The following is a 20,327-nucleotide window of genomic DNA, read 5'->3' as shown; positions in this document are numbered from 1 at the left end:
GGGATGTGATTTTTTACTGACGTAGCTAAATTGGCCAACGCCCTAGCGTAGATGCGATTAGGCCGGTATAACTATGCTTACATGGGGATAGCCGATACACAGGAGCTTTTTGCCTAGGCACGTCAACACTAAATTTCAGTCTCCACGTTTCACATAAGCCCGTTTCCTGGGTGCCTGGGGAAGGTGGGGTGCATGCACACAGGAGATTTTAACAGCTATCTGATTTGCTTAAATGTTGACTGCTTCCTCACTGCAGACTGGTGGGCCTGGGTGGGAGGACCAGGTGGAATTCCATCCTGAGCAGGGTGCCTGGCACACCAGGGGATGGGCTACTTACTTGGTGACCGTCCATGGAAATAGTTATAATACTGGGAGACGTAGGTGAGGATGCTCAGCCTGTCTGGCACCCTCAGAGCCACCATATCCTCAGCATCCAGCAAGGCAGGAATGCCCAGCTGTTCTTCAGCCACTCGAAATGCCTGCAGTGGGAACAGAAGGAACAGGGTCTGTGCTAGCCCAATGACCGAAGCTGTCAGCCATCCATTAGGAGAAAGGTAAGGAAGCACTGCAGCACACAGGCCCCTATTCCTCCCCGGGGGAACAGCTGGGCTAGTTCAGCTCCTACATCATACAGCTGTTATGGGAACTCTGACAGTCACGACTTCCAGCCACAAGATTGGGAAATTCAGGCTGACAGCCCAAAATCCAGCCAGACAGGCTGGTCCCAGCTCATTCCACTGGAACTCAGCTGGGTTTCTCCTGCTCTTCCTTGGGACTGTTTCGCTCTCTGTATACGTGTATGTGCCTATTTGCAGATAGAGAGGTTGCAGCCCCACTGAGCCTGATGTTATGGGTCTGGACCTAGAGGCTTGGCTTGCAGGTTTCAGTCCCATTCTTAATGCTCCCATTAGTGGGGTTTTGGTAGGTAGTGATACTTGGGTCTTGTCTACATTGCAAGCTAGTGCACAGCAAGCCTGCGTGTTGTAGATTCACACCCTGGCTTACCATGCACTAACTCGCCACATCAACAAGCCCTTGGTGTTTATACACCGCTTTTCACTCCAAAACCTTTACAAACATTAAGCTTCACAATCCCCCCCGTGAGGTGAACGTCGTTCCCTATATGACCAACAGGCAAGCTACAGCAGTAAAAATGAAGCCACTTGGCTAAGGCCGCAGATGGATCAGAGGCAAAAGTAGAATCAAAGACTTTCTGGCTCCCAAGCCTCTGCTCAAATCATGCATTTCTAATTCGGATTAACAACTTCGGTGCTGCCTAACATACCAGGTACCTGGGGCAAAAATTGCTCACCAGTGCTGCCCGGTGTACTAGTGCTAGGGGGACAGAAGGTAAAGAAATACAGAGCGACTTTCTTCCAACACTGAACAAGAGACTTCATTGGACCCAGGAAAAGAGCAATATCCCTGCAGCTACTCTGTCTCTCTCTGCTTCCCCGCAGAGCTTTGGCCAAGGCCCTTCTCCATCCCTCCTTCCTGGCTTAGAGAGAGAGAGCTCAAATACCCTCTCTGTTGGAACATCCCCTTCATAATGCCAGTGAGAGATCAGCATTTCAAAGAGCCAGACACAGGGCTACAGCCAAAACAATGGATGAAAGTCTTAAAGACAGAGTCTAACTCTACGAGAGCCCTTCCTGTCTGGCACAGTAATATAATGGATCTGACCTACAAGCCAGCTGTCCCTGTTTAGGAGAGACAAACGACTTTTTTAACGAGCCAACTGCCCTATTTTTCATTGGGTCTTTCCAAAAACTCTTTAACTGGATGGTCAGAACACAGGCTTACCGCCAAGTAGTTATGGCGGCGTCAATTGCCGAGCTTGTCCCAGGACGCACTGACACGGACAGGCCGTGCGATAGGTGCGTCTACACTGCTGGTACACGCTCGTGCCGGGAAACAAAAAGATGCTGGGGGGGGGGGGACGACACACCTGTGTTTGTTGGTACTAGATCAGCTCAGAGCAGTACAAAAAGATACATAAAGACAGCAGTACTTCGCGGAGATAGAGCCTAAGAGGGAAAAAGGGCCTTCTGCTGAATCAGTGTCGTCAGTGCCTGCAGCATGGAGGGGTTCCTTGGCCCTCTCCCTTCCTAATACTGAGATCTAACAAGATCACAACCCACGGTGAGTTGCCACTATTCCAACTAACTGCCTGGGAAATGAGGGGCTTAATAATAATATTTATATAGCACTTTTCACCAGTCGATCTCAAAGTGCTTTACAGAGGAAAGAAGTGTCATTTTAGAGATGGGGAAACTGAGGCCCAGAAGTGACTTGCCCAAGGTCACCCAGCAGGCCAGCGGCAGAGCCAGGAATAGGTCTCCCGATTACCAGTCTAGTGTGCGCTCTCTCTCTCTCAATTAGGCCGCACTGCCTCCCAGTAGTAGTGAAGGAAAATGAACAAACATCTTCCCCTTATTTACATATTTCACTTCTAGTAACAAAAAACAGCCCAACAGATCATTTTTGGCATCTGGTAAAAGCCACATTCTTCCTCGCCTCAAGACCTTGTATGGAGAGTTTCAGACTGGAACAGATTTTTCCAGTTGTATAATAAAGCCCCCCGAAAAGAAGCCTATGAGCAGCGAGGCAGCAGCAGGATCTGAACAATAGCAGAGGAAACAGCTGTGAGAGAAGTTAGTCCCATACGTGTCCCAAGACAGTCACAAGCTCAAGGAGAGCCAGTCTGGTGGTGGAGAGAGGCACGGGTTGCCCACCCGCTCTGTGTCTTATTAGCACAGGGACACGTTACCTTATAGCAACAGGAGAAGGAGGGAGGAGAGACTGAAAAAATAAAGGACATGAAGATGGCAGAGACCAAGAAATGGAGAAAGACACAGAGGGGGAGACAGACATGGGAGAGAAGAGACAATATGGACCCGGTGAGCGTACAAGACATTTTCATTAATAAAACCAGCTGAGGCAGCCTAAACAGTTCATTTCACAGAGAGAAAGAAAAGAAAGAAAGAAAACAGCCAAGTTCCTCTGTGGAAGGGAAGCCCTCAGCCATGCACAGGAAGCTAACAACCTCCAGAACTTCAGAGCATCCTTGCTGAGCATCTGTAAACGCAGCTTGATGTGAATGCTAAATGGGGAGGAGTGACTTCATCAGCCTGGCACTGCTATAAGCCGGTGGCTGGTACCCAGGAAAGCCTGCTATGGTAGTGCACAGCACCCACACAGAAACAAGAGAATTACCTGACTTCCCCTTCAGGACATGTCCTAACGTACAGGAGTGGAGACAGAGAGGAACAGAGCGTGAAGGTCTGATGGAGGGAGAAACAGGACGCGAAAGGTTGAGATGGTGGAATCGAAAGACTCAGACATGACTTCCAACCCCACATGAGCCCAGAGTTTTAAGGAGAGGACTCTCCATCTCAGGCACAATGCTGCTGCTAAGTCATAATTGAAACACCCTTACTAATTCCTCCGCCCCATGCCGCCACCCTCCCCCATGATCCTCAGCCTCTCTCACTCACACACACATTGCTTGTCCCCTGCCCAGCAGCTCACATTACACTTGGATGTGGGGGAAACCTGGGGCAAAGGCGGGCAAGGACATCAGGGGACAGTTCCCGGGGGAGCAGGATCAGATACACACGGTGTGGGGCCAGTGACTCAAACTGGACCACCACCTCTGCTGTCCTGGCTGCAGGGCCATGCGTCACCCGAAAAGGAGGTAGCTGTTTGGACTCGGAAGAGAACAAGAGACGTGTTTGTTCACATCCCAGCCTCACTCCAAGCGGCAGTGAAGCGAGCATGGGCCAGTGCCCGCCCTGAAGGGAACAGCAGCTGTATCTGCGGCCCATCTTTTATGGGGGAAGGCAGGAAAAATTCCTTTCTTCAAGGACTCATCCCACGCTTGGCTTTTGGAGCTAGCGCAGGGAGTGGGCGGGTGACCTGAGCTCTATTCCTCTATGGAGGAAGGAGGGAAAGCGCAGCCCCAGCCTGACCAGTTCCCAAGCTGGAGTAGCAAATCCAGCGGGGACAAAGGCTCTAGAGCTGCCTCACCTTCTCTCAGCACATAACTCTGCAGGGAGAGAGGTGGGGGGACCCCCTTACCCTCTCTTGCCTCAAGCTACCTACCAAGTCCCCCTCTGATCTCTTGAAAGCAGCACACAGCCAGTACATTAATGCATCTCCTCCCCGGGGATTTCTCCCTCCTTCGACCCCCAGCCCTTCTGCCCCAGTCTCTGTGGTCTCCCAGCTTGGGCAGGCAGAGGGGAAGGGGGGACTTTCTGACTCCCAGCAAGGGAGTCCACGGCCACACCTGCCCGAGAGACACACCAGGGGCAATGGGGAAACATGGGCTCGCTCCTTCATTACACAGAGCACACCACCCCCAAAGCCTGGCCGAGACGGCTGTGCAGGGAGCTCCAAAGAGGACAGGAACAGGAGCCATCCTACCAGTACCTTTACTGAAGAGCCTGTGGCAGAGGAGAGCTCAGCCATCCCCTTAACTCTCTGCTCCCATACCCCAGCCCACTCTCCATTGCAGAGTACCTCCTGCACCTCCTCCTCCAAAGGCCCCACAGTAGCATGGCTAGTCTCCACTTGAAGCCTGAGCACTGGCTGGGTTACAAGAGAGACGTCCTACATGCCCTGGGGCAGCGCTCCCAGCCCTGGCTGCCCAAGGCACAGAGCACATCCTTAAAACCTGCTGATTCGGGGAGCAGCAACACATGCTGCCATTCCACCACCAGCCGGGCCTCTCTCTCTCTCTAGCAGTCAAGCATCTGCCTCCTCTACTCCTTGCAGTGGCATCTATCAGCACTTCACATGCAGAGAGCTGCACACCCCACGGCCCTTCCAAAGCGCCTTTCCTCGCTGCTTGCTCCATAAAAGAGCTGCCCCGCACTGAGAAGCCGGTGAGGATGGAGAATCCGCAGGCCGTTCCATTGCACAAGCTGCCCCGCTTTTCATGGCGAGCTGGCAGAGCACTCAGTGCTGGGAGATGACAAAGCCCCTGTCTGGGGATCCCTGTCTCAACAGAGGTGACAGGGCACAGGGAGTTAAGAAAGCTGAACGGCCTTACGGTGCTTTACCATAGCCGGGGAAGTTGGAAAATGTTTGCTAGAGTCGCCAGAGCAGAGGCACGTAGAATAAGCCGGCGGGTCTGAGTGTGTCATAAACACGCTCCGTTCCCTGAGTTACTAGCGGTTAACTGTGATCTGCTCCAGGCATGGGCGAGTAGCAGACCACCATGCAGAGACCACCATGCCACAGGGGAACTGGGGCTGCCCTGGGCACAGCACACCCTGGTTAACAGCAGAAAGCAGAACTGCAAATCCCACTTACCAGAGAGTTGTTCTCATAAACGTTTTCCTTACTCAGGACGTTGAAGTCTCTGAAACACGGAAGAGGAGAAAGAGTTTAGCTGGGCGTCGGTAATCCAGAGCACGCCCCTTCCATTCCAGCTCCCCGAGACCCTCGCAGCCTGGCTCTTTGGGAAGAGAGTGGCAGCTTCCTTCCTGCTTTGGCTGCCACCAGACATACCCCAGCAATTCCATCGGAGGCCAGGTCTACACTACAGACTTATATCGGTGTAACCCCATGGCTCAGGGGTGTGAAAAATCCACACCCCTGAGCAATGTAGTTATACCAACCTAACCCCTAGCGCTACGCTGGCGGGAGAGCTTCTCCCATCCACACAGCTACAGCCTCTCGGGGAGGTGGATTAACTACGCCGACGGGAGTAGCATCTTCACTAAAGACGAGCCCAGAGGCCCCCGTTGGTAAAGGCACTCCAGTACCTCCTGCGGACAAAGGTGTGAGCTCAGCACGGGAGACCCCACCAGCACAGCTGGGACTTCCCTGCCATCTGCGACTGGAGCACCGTTTCGGCTCCCTGTCTTCCAGGGCTGGCCATGCTGGCCGCCCCACCCTCAGAGTGGGCTATGCCACGCCAGCCAAACATCGTGTACAGATTCACGGCTTCTGCAGTGCGGGAGAGGTGAAGGCTTTTACCTGCTGCCTTCATGAAACACTTGCTCCTTCCCCACACCCCCAAGGATCACTGCTGCCAGGCAGGACACACCTCTCGTATTTGTATCATCATCGCTGCTCCCTGAGGCACAGCATTCCCCTAATGGTCACATGCAGATCCCTGTGCCAGACCCAGAACTACCAGACCCTCAGAGACTTCCAGCATCAGAAGAGCCTTGGCTCCGGTCCTCTCTTCCTCCAGCAGCCTTGGCAGCAGGAGTCATCCCCCTCCTCCAGGAAAGCTGTGAATATCATGCACTTCTATGATACATTCACCTCCTGTGAGCTCAGGGAGCAGCAGGTCCAAGTTCTGGATTCAGATCCTGTCTCTTCCCCGACCCCGTTCTCTGTTGTTACATGCTCTACCAGACTTGGGCCTGAGCAAGAAATATTTTCACCTGCTGTAGAACATGCAGATTAAGAAAGCAGAAATCATTTTAGAAATCGAGTTTGCTTTCTATCAACGATCCAGCTAGAGCTGAAAGATAGAGCTGTTGCTCTTCTCAACCTGGACAGTGGCTAGCCAGAGCCATTTTTATTACTACTCAGTTTCTCTCCAGTTATCACCATGCTACAGTTTTGGGGCTGAAAACATGCAGCAGAATGTTTATAGCATGAAGGGGAACTTCTCATTAATTACAAGAGAAAGAATTATTCATATGACATTTTGCAAAAAATGTAGGCCGAAAACTTGGGTTTTCTTACGTTCTCAAACAGCCTTCCCTTAATACACACCAATTCACCCTACAAACTCACGCAACCATTTCTATTTAAAGGGAATAAAGGACAACTATATGAAAAATCCAGGATAAAGCTGCCACACACAGTTCTATTAATAGCACAAATGCATGAGTTTATATCACACACAGGATCATTTGCATGACTGCTACTGAAAATATGGGACAAAGTGTTTCCTTTATATACTTAATACAAGACACGAACATTAGGCAAATAAGGGATGTCCCTTTAAATACGTGAAGGACAATCCCCTGCTCCAAACTTACAGTGAGATTTGTCCTTCAATAACAGAGGGGTTTGAAAAACACCAGTTGCCGACTTCAGATTTCAAACAGATCAGAGTGGGCTGTCTTTTAAATAATTTCCTTTCATCGAAGGCACAAACCGCCATCTCTTCTCTTTTTCTTTCATCTGGATCCAGGGTCCCACCTTCCAAGCAGAACTGAGAGTTCACCCCCAGGAACTGGTGAGCCAGGCAGATGGAGAATGAGCTGGGGTTTGATGTCAAAATCCCACTTCTGAACTCTCCCAAGAAGTTCATAAAGACAAGGAGCAAGCCAGAATCCTCCACCCGCCAGGCTGGAGAATGGAGTAAGACTTGCCAAACCATCCCATTCATTCCTTGTCCCAGTGGGCTCCTGGGTGGGGATTTTCCTTCCTTACAATAGTGGCTTAAAAGGAGTATTTTATTTATTATTCTGCTCTATTAAGGAAGCAGACTGTATCACTGAGACAACAATTAAAATCATCCCGCTTCACCTCAGACAAACCATATGGGTCCCTCCTGCCCCCAGCCCAGGGAGCCAGTCAGTTACAAGCCCTTCTCTTACTCTTGCATCCCCACGTGAGAGCTTGGATCACGCCAGTCGGTACAACTAACACCCAAAATGCCAATGAAAACAACAGGCAGCTCTGTGGCATGGATAGCAGCATGCACAGCCAACTCTCCCCTCACTGCAGGCTGTTTTCTGCTCACACCCCCAGGAACTGCAAAGATAAATGTAAGATGAACATCAAAATCTGCTAGACTGTGGAATAATCTGCCAAAGGGACTCCTCGCTTGAGTCATTTAAATCCAGGCTAGACAAAGCACTTAAGAATATACTGTAGGGGAAAACCCCAGCATGGGCAGGAGTTGGAGAAGATAACCTAGCAATTGTTTTACATCTCCAGCTTCTCTGATTTTAAGGAAGCTTGACATAGTGCTGAGGAGAGAGAGAGCAGCAGCTCAAGGAAGGTGTCCTCTCACAGCAAGTCCAATTAGACTGCACTGAGCAATGGAAAGCACCACAGAGCCAGGGCAAGCCCAGGCTTTGCTCTGTATCTTTCAACCTGCCAAAGCACAGATGTGGGAAATAAAAAAAAAAAAATCTCCGTGCCAGAGGTTTAAAATAATGCCAGATTCATTGATTTGGCATCAGTCACATTAACCTCCATGTCACGAGGCTGCATTTCTGAGTTCCATTTACACCAGTGAAAGGGGAGACAACATCAAGGCCATGTGGGATGGAGCCTGGAGGTAAGAATTTGGGTTTCTCTCTGCTGAAGGATAATTGAAAAATCCGCTTGCAGTTCTCGCTGAAGAGAATGTACACAGCCAGGCTGTTTGGCGATTGTTCCACATAGAGAGCCTCACTAAAAGGCATCTCTCCTCTTCATGCCATGTACCCCAAACACTGTTTCTCTCATTGGCTAGTCATCTTAATGGCTAGTCTTATTAACAAGATTACATCAGATTTTTCCCTAGGGAGTTGATCTAGCTAATGCTCTTTCTAGTCTGTAGTATCAGTTGCTCTCTGGATCAATTTATCTATAATCTTACAGGAACAACATGAATACAAAGGGAGTACTAAACCGGACCACAAGATTTCTCCACTGAGAAGGCAAAGGAGAACTCAGTTCATTGGGAAGTGAAGAGATGCATTTACCAGACCCTGGTGGAAGGCTTGGGGCAGTGGGGAAGAATGGAGTTTGTTCGCTCAGGAAAGTGCAATTTTAAGCCCCTGAACAAAGTTTTCATTCAGCTGGCTGAGATGGCCCTGCTCCCAAGGAGCTACTCCAGCCCTATCATCTCCAGCTTGCAGCGTTTGTCATGATCCCTCCTCAGCACATGTGTTTCCATAGGGAAGATCCTGTCTGCTCCTGCAAGCCAGTCATAGGATGCAACAGCACAATGGGATTCTGCAGCTGCTCACCTTGTGACTGAGAACAGGAAGCAACCCAAAGGCTGCCTGTGGAGAAAGGTCCAGACAATGCCCGGGTCTCTACATGGGGTTCCCTGGGAACAGTGAAACCTTCCCAGTTCAAAGGATCCCTTGCAAGTAGTAAAGGCCCTATGACAGCAGAGGAGAAACCTGACCTGTTCCTGCACAAACGGGACTGTCTCTTGGCAGCCAGCTCTTCCACGCAGGACATGCTTGTGCTGGCTACAGCAAGGGCAGTGGAGCCCTAGGTTTATGCCCATGCACAGGGGCCCATGCACACACACACACACCCTACACACACACACACTCCTTCGATCAGCCACCAAGCTACTGGCAAACCAGCTCAAAGGCCATGGAGAATCAGCTACAGATAAAAAGACATGGGTGAAGCTCAACAAGTCTTACTTTGCTTAGGGCTCTGTGCGGCCTTGGCAATAGCCCTAAGCAATGGCACCTAAAATGCAAAGCCCAACCTGAACAGTGCTGAACTGCAATCCATGCTCATCCTTTAGTTTGCTATGTAGAGGGACAAGTATGGATGAGGTAATATCTTTTACTGGAGCCGCCCAGAGAAACGGCTTCTGGGAGGACAGAGTCTGTTAGCCTCTCTAATCTAGTGGCTCCAGGAATGCTTTGGTTTGTTGATTTTCCAGGTAACAAGGAAGACAAGCAAATTGTATGACTCTGCACTTATATGCAAATTCGCTGCCGCAGTCTGATTGGGCTCCCCTTGCCCAATCCACTTCATTCCTGTCTGCCTCCTAGACTTGCTGTCCCCTATGGAGCAAACTCGCCTGGCTGCTCTCATTCCAGCTAGCTGATAACAACCATGCTAAGGTCTCCTGGAGAATAAGAGCAGACAGATACTGTTCACGGCTCACCAGTTCCAGCCATCCAACTCTACGCAGCCTGCAGCCTGCCAGGGGATTCCATACCCCCTCTAAATTCCCATATGCTGACCTTTTAACAGTTAAAAGAACAGGAGTACTTGTGGCACCTTAGAGACTAACAAATTTATTTGAGCATAAGCTTTCGTGAGCTACAGTTAGTTAGCAACCCGAGAAAGAATATCACCAATGGGCGGCAGGGAAGAGGGAAGGAAAGAAGACAGAGCTTAATCAAAACCTTTCCACCAAAACGTCCCTAAAACATCTGGAATTAATACCAGAGAGAGCGAATGACAGAGCACAGTTTCTCTGCTTTTCCAGACTCACTTATCAGTACAGACTCAAAACCCACTAACAGGACTAGCAACATATCACACCCCCAGCTGATGCCAAGGTGAGAACACTGCAGAGTTCACATCTTGGATCCTGCAGCTGGGAAGCTTCACCTTCTTCTGACAAGAATAAATTAATGCTCTGTATTCATTCCCCACTCATCATGGGCACAAACCTGCCTGGAGCGGTGCATGGACTGTGTATACAGGACGTTAAGAAATCTTAATCTATTGGAGTGAAAGGGGAATTTAATTCCAAATTCATTCAGTCCTGGGTTTCTTTCCTAACAAAGTCCAACATGCCCTAGTCTCCTAGAGCACGTGGGGAATGCAGTTCTAGTTGTATGCAGGTTGCTCAGTGCACAGAGCATAGAACCTCTTGCCACTGCTGCCTGACCTCAGCTAAATTTGGAAGAAGTAATCTTTCCCTTCACATGTTTTCTGGCAGGAAACAGGAAGAGGGAAAAGACGTTATACCAGCCTCCCCACCGACCTATGGACTGCAAACCCCAGAACAGAAAACCGCAATGTTGTTAAAGCTTTGCTGACTGCCTGAAGTCTCCTGCTACTCCCCATGCCTCCCGGAGCAAGAAACACCCTCTCCATAGCATACCCCCGGAGCTAAAATGTCATCTGTGTAAGCCAAGAGAAGAAAACATGTTGCAAAACAATCTCTGCAGATTTACAGATCAACATGCAATCCGTGATTTATAGACACGAATTAGCTCTGTTGCAAGGTTACCAAGCTCACAGATTTGCAGGAATTTTAAAAAAAAATCCAAGCTTCTGGAGCTTCCCATGGCCTCCTGCAACTTCCGACACCAAGCGTGTAAAGGTATCACCTCCACCCAGCAGCACCTTAACCTGCCAGTCATACACCAGCTGCTTTGTTGTGTGACTCTGCTATTGTTAATATGAACAGGGAGACCAGTCCCAAAGGCCTGGTCATAATTTCACCTGCACTTGTCTGTCTGAGCACGGCTGCACCTGAAATGCTCTGCGGCAGAATTAAACCAAAAAAAACAGGGAGCAATCACAACAAGTGTTTGCAGCTTTAGTGAACAGAGAGATTTATTTAAAGTGTGTCTATCCCAGCTTTAAACATGCGGCCGAAGCATTATTTGTACCCCCTGGACTGGCCAACAGGGAATTTCCCTGGAGCTCAGGTAGCCAATCCCCTGCCCAAGCGTCCATGTTTGATACGGTGCGACACCCATTCAATACAAGGCCAGCTAGGACGTGGCTAGGTCCTTTCTGAGTGTCCGGAAGCCACATAACCTGCTGCCACAGGCATTTACCATGTCACTGACTCTGGATTAAAGGCAGGCAGGGGAACATTTAGAGTCCTGCAGAGAACCTCCGAGACAGTAAACACGGTGAGGTGGCAAGAAGTAAACAGAACAAGGCAATGGCACCTGATCAAATAATGGAGGAAAAACTAGTTTCAGAAAAAGAAAAGGAGGACTTGTGGCACCTTAGAGACTAACCAATTTATTTGAGCATAAGCTTTCGTGAGCTACAGCTCACTTCATCGGATGCATGTTTCAGAAAGACTGCCATGGACTGGGTGGCTGCTCCTGCCGGTCAAACAAGTAATTCATTCGCTGGTGACAGCCTCTTTAAAGCACAGAAGCAAAGTTCAAAGAAACCCACAGTCACAGGAGAGAGGTGAGCGGGGATGGACGGCCACTTCCTTAGGTTAAAGCAAGAAGTGAGACACCTGTAAGAGAGGCTTCCCCACAGAAAACTGAACAGACCACATAGGACAGCCTAGGCAGGAGGGCACAGTCCAAGGAATCGGAGAAGAGCCCCAAGAATAGAAGAGACAATCTAATTCCTTGCCAGACTGACATGGCCTACCACAGGGGACCCAAGTACTCCCATCAATGTGACAGAGAAATTCTCTCCCTGCCCCCCAGCTTTGTTCTCACACTTCTTGTGTTACTAGCCTTCAAGCTAAAATTACACAGTAAAAAGAACCCAGAACGCAACTTCAGGAGCAGCACTCAGCCCTTCCTTTCATAATGCAGCTGTTGAGTCAGACACCACCAGCAGCGAAAAAAGAAGGCAAGACCTAAACCCTATGGGACAGCGGTGTAACAGGCTGAGCAGCCTGGCCTCCTGGAGATGCCCTTAGTGCATAATGAAGTCACTGGGAGTTGAGGGCTCCCATTCCCTCACAGGATTGGGCTCTAAATCGGCAAACAAGCAATTGGTGACAAGCAGGCAGCTACTGAGCTCTGTCTGTGGGCTGTCGAAGAGCTCTTCTGAAAGCAGCCACTCACTCTGTGTTTCCATGGAAGAGGCCATGGGATGGGGGACGGAGAAGAGGCAGTCAGTGGAAGGAGTAGTTTCCTTCCAGCATGGCTCCTTTCAGCTCCCCAGCATGGAATCCTGCCTGGAAATTCCCAGGGTTTTTGTTGTTGTTGTTGTTGCTATAAACTAGCATTTATTGGCCAGCTAATAACTGATGAAATTGGCATTTGGCACAGCATGGAAAGTGGAGCCTAAACAAACATTAATTGCAAAGAAGCAAACATCTCCCAACTGGCGTTTAAACTTGTTTAGCAACAGAAGGGACATATTTTAACTGTTTACAGCTCAGCCCCAGCCTTTCGCCACTCGCTGAGGAGAAGACAGGAGTGTGAACGGGGAGAAACGAGCCATTGGCTCGGAGGTTTTCTGCTTTCACGACAGCACAACTATTTCAGTGCCAAAGCAAAACACCATCTAACCAGGGCTGGAAGGTTTGTAGCATTGTAGACAGACTAGGTGGGGGAGGGGATATCTTTTATTGGACAGACTTCTGTTGGTGAGAGAGACCAGCTTCAGGTCTGAAGAAGAGCTCTGTGTAAGCTCGAAAGCTTGTCTCCCTCACCAACAGAAGTTGGCCCAATAAAAGATATCACCTCACTCACCTTGTCTCCCTCATAGCCTGGGACCAACAGGGCACACAGCTTGAGTGTTCTATTATGCCAATGCAGCTAGCCCCCAGTCAGCAAGCCCCCAGCCACACAGGCCCCCAAACACGAGGTCACGGCCCTGCAGCAGGCCCAACTGGACAAGACCAGGCGCTGCCCTTAACTGGACACAAACTCCTGCACTAGAAAAATCAGACACCTGGACTGAGCTAAAATAGCTGCTAACACCAGAGAGCACCTCTAGGAGCTGAAAGAGACGGCACTCAGGACAGCGCTCCCACCCCATAAAGGCCACAGTGCTCAAGGGCAGCCCGAGTCACAGTTAATGCTTTGGGACACTACACTCTGACTCTTCCCCCATTACCATGGTCCTCGAAACCCAGACTCACATGCCAACCCAGTCTCCCTTGCCCCCGTGCAATAGGGCAGGACAGAGAATTAACTCACAACCCAATTTCTTCCAGCAGCCCAGGTGGCACTCAGGTGGGTACTATGCACTGAAGTTCCATGGGAAAGACCATGATACCTAGCACAGAAAGACATGCCTGCCGCTCCCTGTCCAACACTCCAGCCAACCAACCCCCCCGTCCCCATGCTACAGAAGAGAGATCCAGTACTGAGTGCTGAGAAACATAATTGTGCATGGCTATTAAGTCATTCAGTGCATGGACCTGCCAGGATTTTCTGTGGGGCATTTTTCCAGTCAAGTTTTAAAGGACTCTTAAATTTAAGGGAGGGAGCAAGCATAGCTCAGCGGTTTGAGCATTGACCTGCTAAGCCCAGGGTTGTCAGTTCAATCCTTGAGGGGGTCATTTAGGGATCTGGGGCAAAAATTGGGGATTGGTCCTGCTTTGAGCAGGGGGTTGGACTAGATGACCTCCTGAGGTCCCTTCCAACCCTGATATTCTAAGATGAGCAACCATTTTTATAACCTCAGTTCCATGACTCGTCAGTGTTTCTGGCATAAATAATTTACAAGTGAGAGGACACCAGATTTCCATGGGAGGGAGACAGAATTTGGATCGAATGCAGGAGAACTCCTAAGGCAAGATACTAGAAGGAACCAACTCAGGGAGGAGGGGCACCTGAAGCTCCCTGTTACTCACATGAGGTCTGGTTTGTGCCGATGAAGAATGGCACAGAATGCCAGGCCGTCCCGGAAAGAGGTGGTCATGTTGGTGATGCTGACATCCCGGTAGCCTTCACACTGCTGCTTGCACCACAGCTGCAAGTTTTTGATGGCTGCCATTCTGGGTAGCGGGGCAGTCAGAGACAGGGGTTAGGCAAGTACAGGAGAGGCAAGACAGATCCCTGCTGCGATGCTCCCAGTGGAAAATCTGACATCCAGAGCAGCACTTCGCGACGCCAGGAACTGAAGAGCCCCAAACTCCACCAGCTTGGTTCTGTGATAGACCCAGACCCTTCACCTGCTGCAAAGTGCTTTTGCTCCCAACCTCCCAGGCCGCTTCTGCAGGCAAGGAAAGGTATGCTGCAACCAGCCCCCGCCACTGCTGGCACAAGTCCTCCCCCGTCGCTGCTGGGGATGAGTGTAGGCAAGGCTAGTTCCTGCCTCTTTCACGTCACTGCGGGGGGGGGGGGGTGCAGGAGATGCTGGTGCAAGACCCTCCCCCAGACACTGCTGGGGGGGATGCAGGCGATGCTGGAGCAAGACCCTCCTCCGGTCACTGCTGGGGGCGGGCGATGCTGGAGCAAGACCCTCCTCCGGTCACTGCGGGGGGGGGGGGGGCGGGCGATGCTGGAGCAAGACCCTCCTCCGGTCACTGGGGGGGGGGGGGGGGCGGGCGATGCTGGAGCAAGACCCTCCTCCGGTCACTGCGGGGGGGGGGGGGGGCGGGCGATGCTGGAGCAAGACCCTCCTCCGGTCACTGCGGGGGGGGGGGGGGGGCGATGCTGGAGCAAGACCCTCCTCCGGTCACTGCGGGGGGGGGGGGGGCGGGCGATGCTGGAGCAAGACCCTCCTCCGGTCACTGCGGGGGGGGGGGGCGGGCGATGCTGGAGCAAGACCCTCCTCCGGTCACTGCGGGGGGGGGGGGGGGGCGGGCGATGCTGGAGCAAGACCCTCCTCCGGTCACTGCGGGGGGGGGGGGGGGGCGGGCGATGCTGGAGCAAGACCCCCCGTCACTGCTGGGGGGTGCCGATGAAGCTGGCCTCAGCCCGGCTGTGTCTAGCGGAGGGAGCCCGCGGCAGCCCCAGAGCGTGTCAGGAGCTTCCCGACTCCCAGCCCCGGACGCGGGGAGCCGCCGCCGAGTCCCGCTCGCCGCCCAAGGCGCAGCTTGTCCTGCGGCCCCGCTCCGGCGCCCTACCCCGCCAGCGGGTCCCGGCTGCAGCCTGCTGGGTGTGCGGGAAGGAGCCGAGCCGCGGCCGGATCTGTGGGGAAGAGGCGGGGAGAGCGCAGGGGAGGAGCGGGGGGAGGGATCAGGGCGCCCCCTCGGCCGGGAGAGAGGCCCCTTCTCTGGGGCAGGGGGCCGGCCCCTCTCCGCCCCAGCGCGGGTGAGCAGGGTCGCGGGGCACGCAGCAGCGCCGGGGGGGGGAGCTCCAGCCCAGCGCCCCCGGCCGTGTGCCCGGCAGAAGCGCCGAGCGGGCGGGGCGGGAGAAGCCCCAGTGCCCCGACCCGGCCCCCCGCAGAAGTGGCTGCGGGGGGGGGGCAAACAGGGGCAGTACCCCGGGAAGGGTTTGAAAGGAGCAGGAGCTCCTGGAAGGGCCCCCCACTTGCTCTAGCCCAGGGCCCCAGGAAACCTTGATCCACCTGTGCAGGCCAAGCCCTGCCAGGGAGCGGGCGTGCTGCTCTCTGGCTCTGCTCGTTCGCTGCCCTGGGAGACGCCCAGAGAGCGCTGGGTGCAGGCCCTAGCCCAAGCCAGGTGGAGACCATGGAGCTGCAGAACCAGCCCCCGGGGCCTAGGTGAACCGACCTAGGCAGGGGAAGGTGCTTTCCTCTGGCTCATAACCGTGGGTGTGGCAAGATCAGGGAGATAGCTCACCAGATCCTGGAGCTAGCACAGCTGTTGAGCTGGGCTTTTTCTAGCCTGATTTGGGGCAAGTGTAGAACTATCCTCTGGAGCAGCATTAACAGGACTCAGGCAGATTTCCACACATGTATCCCTGCTCTCTTCCCTCATGCGTGAGCGCAGAGGACATCTCTGCTGCAAAGCTGCGCGGGGCAATTGTGCAACTAGACAGAGATGTGGGGAACGATTCAGATGGTGGGTCAGAATCATTAAATGAGTCTTCTCTTTGTCCTGTCCTCAGGCTGCTTCCCACCACGTCCCTGCACATGTGATTGCCAGAAAAGTAGTGCTCAAGCAGCTAGCATCACAGGAGATGCTCCAGCTTTTTGAAGCTTTCTGCCACCGTCACAGGTATGTAGCCTCACTTGATTATCCTGTCTCCAACTCTGGTGCAGAGCTGATGAAGGCAATGCCATATAGCTGATGTGCACCAGGTGGTAGATCGACTAGGGGGAGCCAGAGCATATGGGTGATAGGGTCATTCTCTACTCATTTGCCATAATTGAACGCTTGTCTGGTTGGATGACAATGTTAGGGGTTTAAAGGTGGCAAGACAAGTTAGATGAGTGAAGAAATCTTGAAGCCAGTTTCCACATCTGTCCCCTGTTCATACAATAATCCATCTGCCCATACATTTATGCATCCCCTACCTGCTGATTTTTCAGCAGAGTGACGCCTGTTCACTCCATGCGTGTTTCCAACGAAAAGGCATGTCACAGTTCCAATGCACATGCACACCCTGAGCAGCCCCACTGTAGAAACTTGACTGGTGTCCATCAGAAAGGAGCCTCAACCAATGCGGCAAATCTGAACACTTTGGCTCAAACTTAAACTTTGCGCCAGCCTCTCTCTAGTGTATGTGTATCATTGCCTTAGCACGCTGAAATCCATGTACGTTTGCTGTTGCCGCGGTAGTGTTGCGAGTTCAACAGGTAGAGGCAGCCTGCATTTCTAGTTGAAGAGCAAGCACTCTCTTCCAAACACTACCTGCGCCTCCCAGCTGCCTGCAAAACCCTAGTAAACTGGAAGCTGCTGGCGGCACTGGGTGATGCAGGATCAGGGTAGGAAATTTAGGGAAGAGGATGTAGCAAACAGAAGCAATTTATATCAGAGCTGGGAAGCTACTGCTTCCACTGCACAATACAATTGGGTTTAGGGGGTAGGGTCTAGAATAGAGAGGGAGGGAAGCTGATAGAATGCTGTAAAAACATGCCATGATAAACAGCTCTAGGGTCCATTCATTGTTACCCTGCCCTTTGTGTTGTCATTTTTGCCAGTGCAGAGTGGATGTAAAGTGACGACTTCTGTCTCCTTTGCACTGGTGTAAATAAACGAGTAGTCAAGGCTCAGCACAACAGCGAATTGAGCCTGGAGGTCTCAAACCAGCCACCTGAATGAGGCATATGCCAGACAGCAGCTCCAGCCCCATATTAAGGACCATTGCATCTCTCATGCTGCCCCACAACTGAATGAGCAGAGCCTTCTCTGCTAACACAGAGCCTAGATCAGGCAGAAGTGTGTGGGGACAGCAGCCAGAGTGGGCTTGCTGCTTCCCAGACACAGCTGCACACGAGTGCAACTGACAGCAAATCTGCGCCCAGAAGAGAAGGAGCTGTTGGATGCAGGAACATAAAGGCTAGCGCCTGAAAGAGAATTTTACAAGGGGTAGTTGCATCTGAATTTAGGCCATTTTTTACACTCAGTCAGCAGTTAGTGACTTGATCCCCCTTCCCAAAGGTACGGAGTTCCCAAAGTCCCAGTTTTGGCTCCACTGTGATCCACAAAACTCCCTCCATCCCCATCAATACCTAAACTCTCTTGGCACCTAAGTTTTCAGGGTAAAAGTTCCCTAGGTTTCTGCCTTTGGGCATGCACACTACTGCCTCCCTCTAGGCATCCAAATGCCTAACTCCTGCCTCAGCCCTAGAGTGATTCACAAACTGGGGGAAGACAAGCATTTGGCTGCCTATGTCACATGTGGGACCCAATCGGCTGGATGTGCTCAGAGGCCACCTACCTGATCTGGTCCTGTTCAAACGCAGGTCCGAGGAGGAAGTGGTGGTGCCACCCTATAACGGTTAGCCCCAACCACTGGACTACAGAGCCATTCTCTCTCAGTGCCTCTTCCACTGAAATACTTACATCACTGGGCCAGAGAGAGAGAATGGCTCTACAGCCCAATGGTTAGGGGACACACCTGCTCCAATCCCTCCTTCAGTATAGAGCCATGCGAACAGCTTCAAGAGGAGAGTCTGAGGGACCCTCCTACATTAGAATAGCCCCTGGCTCAGTGGTTAGAGCACCCTCTTGAGACAGGGCAGATCCCTGTTCAAATCCTCTCTCCTCCTCGGGCTAAGGGGGGAATTGAACCCGGGTCTCACAAATCCCAGGACCTTGCTCTATAACCAGTGGGCTAAAAGTTATAACACTTCCTACTCCATCCATTTTATGTGGCACGAGGCAGGTGCCTAAATCATTCCCACAAGAAATGCCTTAGGAGCTTGACTCCAGCAGACAAGTTCCTGTTTGTGGAGCTCCAAGCAGAGAGAGGCACCTCCCTGCAGTCCAGACTTCGGCACCTAGGTGAGAGGACAGGGCTTAGTACATTCCACTGCATTGGCATCTTCCATTAGCTAGTTTAGGCATCTCCCTGCATAGCATGCTGGCTTCGGTGGTTAGGCACCTATCTCTCCTACTGCAGCGTAGAGATGCCTAGGCACCTAATTCAGGTTTTGTGGAGCACTATGGTGTTCCTATGATTTTCTACATGCGTAAAAGTTAGGCACAATACTACTTGGCATTGCAATACCCAAGTCCCCCTTTGTGAATCTGGGCCTTGGTCAGACGCCTTCAGCTGAGCCTCTGCCCCAGTGTGTTACACCAGGGGTAGGTAGGAGGAAGGGATGGTGATCGTTAGCATCAATTAACATTATCAACTTAAAAGAAACAGCTGGAAAAGCAAGGAACTCACAAGAAATGTATTTGTATAGTTGACAAAGCAGCAAAAGACACAGAATAATGCTTTCGTCTAAGAGCTGCCTATAAATTAGGTATAAAGAATTAATTCAGCCAATATAATATATTAATGGCATTTCTATGACATGATATGGATAATATATATTAATATATAAATACCTTACAAATAATTCACAGTGTGTTTCCATTTCATCAACAATCACCAGCCAACGTATTTACTTTATGGGAAGGATTATACATTTCATTATAAACGGCTTGCTGGGCATGTCAGCAACTTTTACATCTCCATTCACTTTATTATTAATGGCTTCCTGAACAGTAACAGCACAAAGATGCACACAATGCAGTATCAATATTTGATGTGGCATCTATAGTCTCCCATTTATCATTTATAACAGGCTACAAAAACATTATAAAACATTTATTCCACGTTTATAGATCATTTTATACTAAACCAAAGTTGTGTTATAAATACATTATTAATCCTGTGTGCCATTTATAGGAATCCCTTGTAATAAGGCCTGAGCACATGTTGCTCTACAACTAAAACAATCAATAGACTGTTGGGGCTGATTGGAAATATTGCACCCTCTGAGCCAGCTTTCTAGTGCTGCGTGGCTTCGGCAAAGGAGCAGAAGGTAAACATCTGTTTCTGCTCAGGTTACGCTAGAAATGAATCAACCCTTGATAAGGTCAGTCAGAAGAAATGCAGCATAAAACCAGAATTGTTTCACCCCATTGGACAGGTGTGTGGCAAACAAAGGTGCGGTTTCTGGGCAAATGTTAACAGAAACTTCCATGGCAGAGAATTCTGGCCCAGTTAGATCTAGATTATCCAAACCAATTCTTAACCTCCATTTTCTTGCAAACCTGCGAAAGGCAATGGTCACATTACTGTGGACATTAGGGCATCATACTCAGTCCTCTTCAGGGAGTTTGGGAAGTGCAGGTTCTGCCGTACCGAGGAGGAGGGAGGCGACAGATGTAAAAAATTCACTTGTGGGATTTCTTTTTTTTAAAATCAGTGAAAACAGGGTTTTGTGGAGGTGAGCATTCCCCTGCAGTGTTTGCTGCCCAGCTATTGCAGCATTGGGAATGTGAAAATGAATTTAGCCCTGCAACCCCAGGGCCAGTAGAGCCCAAACATCTACCCAGCAATTATATAGCCCTGCAGCCCAAGTCAGCATACGCAGGTCAACTGCAGGTCTTTAACTTCAGTGTAGACATCGCCTTCATCACC

The 20,327-nt window shown here is 51.1% G+C and overlaps 1 protein-coding gene across 1 annotated transcript in view; it reads right to left on the bottom strand.

The window, feature by feature from the left end:
* MICALL2 (MICAL like 2) overlaps positions 1-14,334 on the bottom strand; it is a 33,868-nt gene extending 19,534 nt beyond the window's left edge. Inside the window, exons 1-3 of the mRNA XM_077828161.1 lie at positions 14,192-14,334; positions 5,317-5,365; positions 338-479 (exon numbers count right to left, since the gene is read on the bottom strand). Coding sequence (XP_077684287.1) covers positions 338-479; positions 5,317-5,365; positions 14,192-14,334 — 334 coding nt within the window. The remainder of the gene's footprint in view (positions 1-337; positions 480-5,316; positions 5,366-14,191) is intronic.
* Positions 14,335-20,327: the final 5,993 nt, after the last annotated feature.

Source organism: Eretmochelys imbricata, chromosome 10, assembly GCF_965152235.1.
Source record: "Eretmochelys imbricata isolate rEreImb1 chromosome 10, rEreImb1.hap1, whole genome shotgun sequence".
Taxonomy (NCBI): domain Eukaryota; kingdom Metazoa; phylum Chordata; order Testudines; family Cheloniidae; genus Eretmochelys; species Eretmochelys imbricata.
Note: the sequence above shows the minus strand (reverse complement) of the source record. Positions and strands in the feature narration are given on the sequence as shown.